Below are 12781 nucleotides of genomic sequence, written 5' to 3' on the forward strand. Positions count from 1 at the left end.
TGATGTGGCTCACTTCTGAAGCTGGACCTCTCCTGTGTTGGAATTGTTGTGGGCATATTGTGTGCTCTTCTTTCTTGCTGTCCTTCACTCATGAAGAATGCACAGATCTGCATATATTTTAGAAATATCCTTCATATCTGAAAGTCTACTCTCACAACTACCAAAAATGTGGCAAGCATAGAGGTTTACTATGAAAATTAGTCTACTTCTCTTTTTCCATTTTCAGTATTGCTAATGAGAAGCCTGCAGCCATTCAGGTTCTTGATCCTTTCTTTTGTATCACTTGCTTTTCATTCTTTGAAATTACCAAGTTCTTTTCTTTCATCTGTTGGTTCTGACATGTCTGGATTGTTTGGTTTAGTGTGGGTGTAGTGTTTAGTCACTTTTCTAAGTCCTTCAGGACTATTTGAGATGGAAATTGATTCCAAATCTCTTAAGTTTGATTCTAATGTTTCTTTGATTATTGTTGTCCATCTTTGAACCTTTTAAAGTTCCTGTTTTTGGATTTTAGGTCCAAGAATAGGTCTTCCTTCTGGAGTCTTCTTGAGCTTTCTTGTGTTTTGCATATCTACCACCTATGAAATTTTTTCAGATTGCTCTTTCCTTGTAGTGATTTTTAAATTTCTTCCATTTGTTCCATTAAATAAAAGTGTAGATAGGTTTTCTAATGTAACCTGTCTTAGAATTTCTGACATAATATCTTCTTGGTCCTGACACACTGATTTTCCATCTGCTACTGGGTGGTATTTACCAATAGTTTACTGTAAGGTCTTTATCATATGTGTCTATGAGCAACTTTGAGCCCTGATTTTGATTTCTTAATTTGTAGTTGTCTGTTTTTGATGGAATGAATATACCAGCATCAAGAAGAGATTGGGAGTTGTGTGTGTCTGCTTTTCATGCTGGTACTGCAAAGCCTCAAGGGAAACTTCTAGGTCTGTTTCAGCTTGCAGTTTGGATGTTACAGTTCTGGGCCAGGAAGCCCCTAGTCTGATGTGTCCTGGAGGCTTCTCAGGGTGGGTGGGGGGGAATGATCCCATGGTGTTCTAGGAAGCAGGGGAACAGCTAGATGGGACCTAACTCAGCCATTGCTCGAGAACACCTTCGAGGCTTGTCCAGAGTGAGCTAGGGCTCCACTGTCCCACCTTTCAGCCACCAGTTAGATCAGGTCTCCACTCTTTCTTTTCTTTCTGTTTTTTTTTTTCTTTTTGAGATTTATTTATTTGAACTTGAAAGTCAATTACAGAAAAAGAGAAAGATTTTTCCATCAACTGATTGTCTCATTCAACCTGCCACAACAAGAAATGCTGCCCTGGTCTGAGACCAAAGCCAAGTACCAGAAACTTCTTCATGGTCTCCCACGTGGGAGGTTCTGCCTACATCCTGTATCAGAATGCCTGGATTTTAAGTCCGTGATCCACTCCCAGGTCCAGCTTCTTGCTAATGAACACGCAGGGAGATAATGCTGATGACTCAAGTAGCTGGATCCCCACCAGCCTCTTGGGAGAGACCCAGATGGAATTCCTGGCACTTGGCCTTAACCTGGCCCACCACTTGGTTGTTGCAGATATTTGGAGGGTGAATCAGTGTATGGGAAAACTCTCCTGTCTCTGTCTCTGTTTCTCTCTCTCTGCCTTTCAAAAAAAAATTGAGATAGGGTCCCGTTTTTCAGAATCTGCTTTTTGCTTCCTGGCCTAATGCAAGCACATTGCTTAGGCTCTGCTGTTTGAAAAGCCACATAGTGTGATGATCAAAGAGGGTGGTTGGAGGTGGGAGTGTTGGGAGTCAGGAAGCTGGAGAGAAGGTGGCCTGAATTCCAGTTCTGTCACTGTATGAATCAACTGGGGTAAGCTGGCTTCACACCTGTAGAACACTGGTGACGGTAATGGTTCTCATTTCATGGAAGGGCCAAGAGAAGAGACAGTGTAGCACCATGGAAGGCACACTTAAAAGAGTGTGCTGTATCAATTAAGCACTCACAGTATTTCTAAATGTGTTGCAACAAATTGTGATGTTTTCTTTTCACTTTATTATTGGGTTGTCTGTCTCCTGATTAGTCCAACTAAAGGCTTGTCAGTTATGCTTCTATTTTCCAAGAATCAACTCTGACTTTCGTTGAGCTTTTTTCCTATCGTCTCATTTATTTTTCTGTCGTTTTATTCCCTTCCTCCTGCTGACTTCAGGGTTGGTTTTTCTTTTTCTGGTTCCTTGAGTTGTAAGTTGGATTGTTCACTGAGTTTCTCTCTTTTTGTTCAATCCCAGTGTCTATAGCTAAAATCTCTTCTCTTAGGATTGCTTTTTTTTTTACCAAAGTTTTGGTATGTTATATTTCTATATCCATTGGTGTCAAAAATGTTAAAAGTCTTCCATTCTTGTTTTTTTCTTTCACTTGCTGTTTGTTCAGTAATATGTTAACTTTCATGTGTTTGTGAATTTTTTCAGTTTTCCTCTCATTACTGATTTCTAGTTCATATCATTATGGTTAGAAAAGATACTTGGTATAATTTCGGTCTTTCTATTTGTTGAGACTTGTTTTGTGGTCTTGGTGATCTATTTTCTTTCAACACACACGCCCAGGCTCTCTTTGGGAACCATTTACATAGACTGTGATTTTTCTTTCTTTCATTTTCAGTTGTGTGTCTGTGAAGTCAGCATGAGTGTCTTGTAGGGAGCAAGCAATTAGATCATGTTGGACTTACTATACTTTTTTCTGCCTTTTGATTGGAGAATTTGATCTATTTGCATTCAAAGTAATTATTGATAAGTAAAAATTTACTGTTGCCATTTTGTTAGTTACTTTCTGGCTCTTGCATAGTTTCTTTGTTTCTGTATTTTTTCTTGTTAAGTTCATTTATAATTTAATGTTTTTTGGTAAAGATAATACTTTTTTCGAATTTTGTGCATATACTGATTTTTTTGTAGTTATCACAAGGCTTGAAAAATATCTAGAGTTGTATGTAATTGAAATTCAGTTATTATCAACTAAAATAGAAGAGCACCAATTTGTGTTAACACAAAACAAAACCAGTTGTCTCGGGTAATATGGTTGCCATTCTTGTTACACTCTCAGCTTACAATTGTTATTATTACACCATGTGATGTCACTCATAACTAAGTTTTTGAGGTAGAATGGCATTTCTCACTTAATTGTGTGGTTTGATGACTGTGATCAGAAATAGGGCGTTTTGCTTTTGTCTTTTTGTGATCTGTTTTCTCTTAATTGCTCATTAAGATAAATTTTCAAGGACAGATCCTGTTTTTCTTTCATTATTTTATACTCCTGTCTGAATGCCCTTCTTATTCCACCTTAATTTTATAGGAGTTAAGGTTTTTCAATTGAAATACATTCTACATATGCTTAGGTGGGAAGTACCTATAATCGCTGTGATGCAGGATGGGCTGGGCAGTTCGCAGTTACTTCTTCTGTGACCTGTGCGCTTCCTCCCATTTCATCTCTATTGCTTTAGCTCCGTTCATTCTGGCATCTACCTAGGATGCTTGCTTTGAATGTGCTGGTGCGTGGTGGCCTTTCCTTCCCGAGTGTGACCTTAGGACCTCCCACGGCCCTGTAATCCTAATGACCATTTTCATGGGGTGTGCTTTCCCACAGAGATGTCCACAGAAGACGAAGAAGAAAAGCTCATCTATGAGGCAGTGTTAAATCATTTCAAGAGCTGCAGAGTGGAGATCTCACATGCAATAACGCACACATTTCCTTTCCTGCATGGCCTCCGTGACCGTGGACTCATCACGGATAGAATGTTTCAGGTAAGTGAAGTCCACTGTGTCACAACCTGGTGTACTAGCAGCCACTTAATTTATGCTCTGATATTCCAGATTCAATTTCAAGTTACAACCAGTGACAGACAGGTGTTTCTGTAAGTGCTTCTGTATCACTCATGCCCTGCTTCTCCCTGATGCGATGGTGTTATGTGACGCCCTCTGGAGGTGGGCGGATGCACTGGTGATAAGCCAGAGTTGACACAATTGCACTCTTAGATGGGTGCTGTCTTGTATATGTCATACCATGTAGTTCAAACAATCATTCATTGTAACATAAACTAAATGTTGTAAATAGTTTTAGTGAATTAATGGTTTTACTGGTTTACTGAAACAGTTACTGGCACAGCACTTTATTTCAATTAATGTTGATTCAAAATATCTAAGTCCAAAAGCCTTAAAACTCATTGGGATGAATTTAGAAGTAGAGGCTTGCTTGGTTTTTCTTTCATTTGTGTGTGTGTGTGTGTGTGTGTGTGTGTGGCACTTGTGTAGTCTTAAGAGTTTGAGTAGGGCCCAGCATGATAGTGCAGTGGCTAAATCCTCACCTTGCATGGGCCGGGATCCCATACTGGGCACCAGTTTGTGTCCTGGCTGCTCCACCTCCCATCCAGCTCCCTGCTTGTGGCCTGGGGAAGCAGTGGAGGACGGCCCAAAGCCTTGGAACCCGGTACACGTGTGGGAGACCTGGAAGAAGCTCCTGACTTTTGGATTTGGATTGGTTTAACTCTGGTCATGGTGGCCACTTGGGAAGTGAACCAGCAAGTGGAAGATCGTTCTCTCTCTGTGTGTCTCTATCTCTGCACCAAAAATTGCTTTAATAATAATAAGTAAATCTTAAAAAAAAAGAATGAAACTGACTTCTGGAGCTTGTTGTAGCTTAATATTCTGTGTTTTTCTATTTTATATTTTTTAAGGATGCAGAAAATTCTTGGAGAAACATGATGCGTGTTGAACATGTGGTGTATGATGTTCTTGAGAAACTGGAGAAGTTTGACGAGACTGTTTTCGAGGCAGTGTTCAACGAGGTCAACCTGCAGGAATACCCCAAATTAGTTCCTGTTCGTAAAAGCTTTGAAATTGGTAATTATGTTAATTGTCTACCTTTAGGAGTTTAGGGTAAAATATTTTCAGCAAGCATGTACTGAGTTTCTAACACAAACCACAGACTGTGCTGGACAGTGGAGATAAAGTACTTGTCAAGACAGACGCGGCATGAACCTTCTTGGAGCTTCTGGCATGATAGCAGGGGTACAGCCGCCACTCAGAGATCTGCTGAGCCAGGCGTTTAGAATAACAAGATGACCAGCATGACACGGGCACCACGGTTACTTAGGAGGACACAGGACAAGTCACAGAAAATCCCAATGAGCAGAACCAGTGGCTTCTGTTCCACTGGAGCCCTTGTGTTGGTCTACACTGCAGCCCACCCATTGACTGCAGCCTGATTTGAGCGATAGACAGTCTAACTAACTGTGGGTGCGGGACCCAGCTTGGCTTGGTACTCTGTGCTCATGGGGTCGGTCTCTTGTAAAAACCTCCCCAGCCAGTTTCAGGGACACCCAATGGGGGCAAGGCCAATTGTAAGAGTCACCACACTGAAGGGAGATCTCCTTACCCCTTATTCTGCTTTCTAAACAATAAAAGAATCTTTTTTAAAAAGAGGTACCAGAAAAAAACCCCACATGATTCTCTTTTATTGAATATGTTGCTATCTGCTTTCTCTCTCTCAGCACTCTTTTTTTTTTATTGTTGTTTACATTGTATTATGTGATACAGTTTTATAGGCACTGGGGATTCCCCCCTCCCCTGCCAAACCCCTCCCCCCATGGTGGATTCCTCCACCTTGTTGCATAACCACAGTTCAAGGTCAGTTGAGATTCGTTCCTTGCAAACACATACCTAGTCTCTCAGCACTCTTTAGGTAACACAGCCCACAGTGCTTCCACTTCTGTTTTCTCCAGCCTTGCTTGTCTTTTTCTGTCTGGAAAACATAAAACCTCCCTTGCTGACATGCCATCTCCCATGGACTGATGGGGAACGTTCAGTTCTGTGGGATGCACTGATCCGGAAACTGGAGAATCCTAAGCAGGTGGTTTTGTGACTTCCATGGTTCCTGCGAAGATCTCTAACCGCCTTCTCATCTCTGTCTTCAGAAGTCAACCGCAAGCTTCAATTCCAGAACAATGTCAGAGGCCACATAGAGGAGAATTCCAGGATTCAGCTGCCACTGGAACAAGGTAACAAGCATTTCTCACTTGTAGAGGGAACGGAGCCAGCTGGGTTCTGGACAGAGAGGATAAGCCAGGGATGGAACGTGGGAGGACATGGAGAAGGTCAGGGACACAAGGGAGGACATTGAGAAGGCAGCCGAGGTCAAAGTGGAGGAAGCCAGACTTGCACAGCTGAAACACCTGGAAACAGTAGTGCTAGAGAACCTTCCAGACAGGAGAGCTAGGGGTGGAGCCCTGAAGGGCTCAGAAGCATGGCCCGTGGCCAGCGTTAAAGAGGAGCCCAGATGAAAAGTTTCCACTATCTGGTCTTTGTCCTCTAACACACAGCATCTGAATATGTTAAACTGGTAACACGTGTGATCCATATCCTTGATAACTATCTGTGTGTGCAGGTGCCAGGAACAGGGAGGGATGAATGGAGGAGGAGAAAGGGTTCAAGGCTGCAGGGTGTGGCAGGGCTCCCTGAGGGATCCCCAGGCACGTCGGGAGTGGAGAGCAAAGGGAGACAAGGAGAACCCTGCAGCTCACAGCCCACTGACACAGAATAAAACGGATGATTTGATGTACCGAGCATATACTCTATACTTTTTGTGGTAAGAACACTTAAAATCCGTTTTCAGTAATTTTTAAGAAAACGAGATGCTGTTGTGAAGCACAGATGAGCTCTGTGATGGTCCTCTTGTACCTGGCTTGTTTCCCTCAGTGTTGTGTCCTCCGGGTCATGTGGGTTGATTCAGGTGATAGGAGCTTCTTCCTTTTGAGGCTGAGTCGTATTCCTTTGTGTAGATGTCATCTTTGCGCATTCCTCTGTCGCCGGGCACTTGGGCTGACTTCACGCCTCGACTTCTGTGTCTAATACTGCTCTGAACGGGGGAGTGCAGGCACCTCCGTGACATATTGACTGCATATACTTGGGATAAATATCCAGGAGTGTGACTGCTCTGTCTTACGTAGTTGATGTGTGATTTTCAAGGAATCCCCATTTTGTTTTCCATGATGGCTGTACTATTTATAACCCAGCCAGCAGTAGCACCGGGGTTCCCGTTTTTAGACATCACCACCGGCATCTGTCCTCTCATGTCTTTCTGCTAAACACCAATGCAGCCAGCGTGAAGTGACATCTTCTCATGATTTTACGTTATGTTTCCCGGGTGGTTAGTGGTGCTGTGCATTTCCCATATCACGTTGGTCACTTGTATAGGTCCTTTTGTGCAGGACTTTTTTGATAATAAAATACCCATTATTAATTTATTATTGAGTTGCTTAAGTTAGTTCCATCATTTGGGTCTCAGTCATTTAGCAGATAGATTTGCACATGTCTTCTGCCATAGTGTAGGTTGTCTCTTACCTGTGGGTTATTTTCTTGACTCTACAGAGCTTTTGGCTTTAGATAATCTTTGTTGTTGATTTTTGCTTGTATTGATCATACTTTATGTGTCACATTGAAAATCATTGCCAAGACCCATGATATGTAGCTCTTCCCCATGTTTTCTTCTACAGTTTTAGGTCTTAGATTGAAGCCTTTAATTCATTCTTGATGGATTTTTTCAGGTGATTTTGATGAAGGTCTAATGTCACTCTCTGGTCTCGTGTTATCCAGTTGTCCCAGTACTGCTTATTGACAAATGGTCCTTTCCGCATTGTGTGTTCTTGGCACTTTTTCTGAATAACAGTTGACCATGCAAGAGTTTATTTCTAGACGCGCTGTTGTGCTTCATCTATTTAGGTGTCTGTGTTTATGACAGTAGCGTACTGTTTGGCTTACTGTAGTTTTATAGTGTACATGTGTATTTTAAAGATTTATTTATTGTTGATGAAAGAACTACAGAGAGCAGTAAAACACACACATTACACACACACACACACACACACACACACACACACAGGTATCTTCCATCTTCTGGTTCATTCCCCTGATGGCCACCCTGACCATAGCTGGGCCTTCCAAAGCCAGGAGCTGGTAGCTTCTTTCAGGTCTCCATGTCAGTTCAGAGAGCCAAGATCTTGAACATCCATTGGTGCTTTCCCAGGCCATTAGCAGGAAGCTGGATAGAACTGGAGCAGCTGGGACACAAACTGGTGCCCATATAGGATGCAGGTTTCACAGGTGGAGGATTAATATATTACTCCACTGCACTGTCCCAGTATTTCTTTGCTGTCAGATACTGTGACGCCTTCAGCTTTGTTCTTTGTCATCAAGTTTGCCTCAGCTAGTCAGTCTGTTGTGTTTCATAAAAATTGTAGACTTAGTTTTGTTTTGCTATATCTGTAAAAAAAAGTCATTGGAATTGTGAAAAAAAATTATATTAACTCTATAGAGAACTTCAGTACTACACACAGTCCACAATATAAATTTTTTGAATTCATGAACATGAAAAATCTTTCCATTTATGTTGTCATCTTTTTTTTCGAGATGTATTTATTTTTATCGGAACTGCAGATATACAGTGAGGAGGAGATATAAAGAGGAAGATCTTTATCTGCTGGTTCACTCCCCAAGTGGCTGCAATGGCCATAGTGGAGCTGACCTGAAGCCAGGAGCCAGGAACTTCCTCTGGGTCTCCCATGTGGAAGCAGAATGCCAAAGCTCTGGGCCATCCTTGACTGCTTTCCCAAGCCACAAGCAGGGAGCTGGATGGGAAGTAGGGCTGCTGGGATACACACTGGTGCCAATATTGGATCCCAGCAGGCGTAAGTCAAGGACTTCATCCACTAGGCCATCAAGAGCGGGTCTATCTTGTCATCTTTAATTTTTTTTAATCAAAGTTTTAGGATTTTTAGTGTACACATGTTTTACTCTAAATTTATTTCTCTGTATTTTGTTCTTTATCAGTTCCAATGTAAATGGGATTTTTTTCCAGAGTGGCCATGGTTACAAATGGAAAAGCAACATTTATAGAAACACCGCTGACTTTTTTTTCCTTCTTTTAAAATTACTGTTATCGTGCCCGGTGTAGTGGTGCAGTGGTCAAGGTCCTCGCCTTGCAAGCCCAGGATCCCATATATGCGCTGGTTCTATCCCGGGAGCTCCGCTTCCCTTCCAGCTCCCTGCCTGTGGCCCGGGAAAGCAGTCGAGGATGGCCCAAACTTTGGGACTCTGAGGCCCAGAGGAGGCTCCTGGCTTCGGATTGGCATGGCATCGACCATTGCGCTCACTTGGGGAGTGAATCATCGGACGGAAGATCTTCCTCTTTGTCTCTCCTCTCTGTATATCCGCCTTTCCAACAAAAAAATGATAAAAGTAAATCTTTAAAAAAAAATAATAAAATAAAATTACTGTTATCATTTTATGATACAGTTCCATAGGCTCTGGGATTTCCCTCCTACCCTTGTCAAGTCCCCTCCTCCTCTCCCAAGTTTACCTATATCATTACTATAAGTTCTTCATAAGGAGTCATATGTCCATCATTGTGGGCATGGTAATGGCAGAGGGGCTAGCATTGTATTGTCAAGATGTAATTAACAGTTTCATTGGGAGTTCATCTTTGGTCTGGAAGTAGAGATACATACTGCATTGTATCCTCACATCTGGATATGACAGACTCCATTTCACAGTTACTGTACATCTCCTTAAGTGAAAAGCCACAATACAAAATCAACAGCAAAAAAAAGAAAAATAGAGATTTACAATGCCATGAAGTTCAATAACATGATACCAGATATGAATATGAAAGTCTCCATTACAAAGTTACTGTACATTCCCTTAATTGAAAAGCCATAAAACAAAATGAACAACAGGAAACAAAGAAATTTAAAATGCCATGAAATTAAATAACATGTAAAATAAAATCAAGAACCTTCTTGAAGAAAATGATGCTCCTGTATGATCTACGAGTCAGTTAAGAATTTAATGGGAAGAAGGTGGTTTGAATGGATAAATTAAAGATATATATATAAAATCCATGAGATATGGTTTCTGCTGATCTTTGTTGGTGAGATATTTCTCCTGTAGGCAACAAATAGATGGGTTTTGCATTTTTAATGCATTTTGGGTAAGTATGACATTTGACTGAAGAGTTAATCCATTAACATTCAGGATTAATATATACGGGTGGTAATTTGATCCTGTCATTTTAGCAATGGGTTGTTCGTTGATTTAGTCTTGTGTTGTTATTTCACTGGGATGTTCTTCACATTTGCCTTTGGTTTTGGTAGGCGCTATTCCTCTTCTCTGTCAAGAGAACATCTTGAAGTATCATGTGTTGGTCGGGTCTGAAAGAGGCATATTCTATAAATTTTTTTTTGCTTTACTGTGGAAGAATTTTATTTTATTTTCAAAGACAAAGGAAAGCTTTACTGGGTATGTAATCCTGGGCCGACAGTGTTTTGCTTTGAGATTCTGGAATATGTTGTCCCGTTTTCTTCTGGCCTATGGAGTTTTTGTGAGAGATTTCCTGTGAATTTAACTGGCATTCCTTCATATGTCAGTTGATTTTTGTTTCACATGCACATTTCAGGATCTTTTTCTTATGTTTGACTGGAGAGAGCTTGATTATCATGTGTCGTGGTGGAGATACTTTTGGTCAATCCTGTTGGGTTTCTGGATGTTGTTTGCCAATTCTTTCTCTAGATTAGGGAAATTTTCCCTTATTATTTCATTAAATACATTTTTGAACCCAGCTTCTCTTTCTGCACCTTCTAGCACTCCCATAACTCTTACATTTGGCCTTTTAATAGTTTCTCTTAATTCTTAAATACTTTTTTGAGCTTGACCCAGCTCTGCTTCCAGCTTTTTGTCTGTTTTCCGCTGGTGAAAGGAAATATCTTCCAATACTGAGATTCTTTCTTCTGCCTCCTTCATTCTACTTTGGAGACTCTCCATTATACTTTAATTTTTGCTTGACTGTATTATTAATTTCTGATATATCAACTTCCATTTGATTCATTTTCTGTGTGACATAGTCCTTAAATTCCTTGAATGCCTGCTTCATATGCTTCTTGTTGATAAGAAGCTTTAAAACAAGTGTTTTGAATCTGTATCCTCCACTTTCTCGATGTTCCTCAGTTAACTCTGAGGCTTTGATTCTTTGTAGGGAAACTTCAGTAATATTCATTGTGCCTTTGTTTCTTCTTTTGCTCTTGGTCATTGTGCTTCTGATGATCAGACTCTTCTCCTTGGGCCAGGTTTCTAAGCTGTGTCACCCACAACTCTATAATTCGATTTTTCTTATTTGCTAAAGTTACTTGTGCCACTCCCTCCAGTGAGTTCCAGTTCTGGGATCTTATGTTAGACTTCCACTGTGGTCTCCATAGCTCCAGTTCCCGGCTTACCAGTCTCCAGCTCCTGTGATACCGTACTGAGGCTGCACCATTGTCCGTACAAATTTTTCTCCCGCTTGTAGGGGTTTGAGCAGTTCCCAGGATTACAGAGACACAAGGAGTCCTATATACCTAGGTTGTTGGTGGTGCTGCTCTTGCTGGAACCTGTTGGCCATTAGGTCTGAGGGCCACACGGACCTATTTTGACCTGTATGATGCCAAAGTTGATATTATTTTCCCTGTGGGACAATTGCTCAGTGAGTACGCTCAAGCTCAGTACAGACACAACTCACCGTGTTCCTTTACTCCTTTTTTTGTTGTTAAAGATTTATTCATTTATTGGAAAGTCAGATATACAGAGAGCAGGAGAGACAGAGGAAGATCTTCCATCCGATGACTCACTTACCAGATGACCGCAATGCCTGATGCTGCCAATCTGAAGCCAGGAGCCAGGAACTTCCTCCAGGTCTCCCACGCGGGTGCAGGGTCCCAAATCTTTGCGCCATCCTCTACTGCTTTCCCAGGCCACAAGCAGGGAGCTGGATGGGAAGTGGAGCTGCTGGGATTAGAACCGGCGCCCATATGGGATCCCGGGCCTGTTTAAGGTGAGGACTTTAGCCGCTAAGCCATCGCACCGCCAGGCCCTTGTTTGTGTTTTAATAGACCTTGCATCATACAGCCATATAGAAGTGTCTCTTCTTTGTTCATACTGACATTGCAAGGAACTTCCTCTTGGATCCATTATTGTTGGACTCCATTAGTTTTAGTATGCTGTGTTCCCATTTTCATTTCTTTCACGGCTTAACAATGTTTTCCTTTCAGTTTCTTCAGTGAGATAGATGCTGGTTCTTCTAGAGTGCATTTTTGCATTTTTGGATTATTTATTTATTTGTCTTTATTTGAAGGACATAAATTTAACGCAGCAGTCATCAGAAAGCTAGTACAGACTGAGTCGGTTCCCATTGGGAAAAGTCAGGCACCATATTGTTTGTGTGGTCCTTTAACATCCTCAGGTAGTCAGCACTGATCTACACAGCCCTGTACCTCCTCATGGAGTCAACCCTTGTCTGCATATCCCTGTCTCTCGTACAGTGACTCATACTGGCCGTGGCTCAGGCAGCATTCAAGATGTGTTGATTCCCATAGTGACAGATCTCTGCCCACAGTGTCTTCTAGGGTCATTTCTTCATGTATCTGCAGACTTCCATTCAAACACTGAATAGCATCTCTAGGTAACCATCAGTGATTTCTTGCTCTGTAACATAACAAACCATGCCAGAATGTACAGGCTCAGATCATCTTCGTTGAATTTTCTTCATCGTATCTGTCAAATCCTGTATAAGTACCCCTAGCCTGTCCAATATCTTCATCCCCAGCAGGATCGCTCTGCCTCAGCTCCCTGCCACTCTCACTCACATGGAGAAAGAGTCTCCTGTCCGGCCTCTTCCTCCAATCCTGCTCTCCTCACACCCATCCTCCGCACTTCAGCTGAATGAGTCTTTCAAATA

At 41.7% G+C, this 12781-nt stretch overlaps 1 protein-coding gene across 1 annotated transcript in view; it reads left to right on the plus strand.

Annotated features, from left to right (window-relative positions):
* The window catches only part of LOC121158200 (nuclear body protein SP140-like protein), a 111025-nt gene that overhangs the window by 14003 nt on the left and 84241 nt on the right, over positions 1-12781 (plus strand). The window contains exons 2-4 of the mRNA XM_040982861.1: positions 3611-3768; positions 4698-4863; positions 5937-6020. Of these exons, the coding sequence (XP_040838795.1) occupies positions 3613-3768; positions 4698-4863; positions 5937-6020 (406 nt within the window). The 5' untranslated portion in view covers positions 3611-3612. The remainder of the gene's footprint in view (positions 1-3610; positions 3769-4697; positions 4864-5936; positions 6021-12781) is intronic.

Source organism: Ochotona curzoniae, unplaced genomic scaffold, assembly GCF_017591425.1.
Source record: "Ochotona curzoniae isolate NIBS_2020 unplaced genomic scaffold, NIBS_Ocur_1.0 contig_3643, whole genome shotgun sequence".
NCBI classification, from domain to species: Eukaryota; Metazoa; Chordata; class Mammalia; order Lagomorpha; family Ochotonidae; genus Ochotona; species Ochotona curzoniae.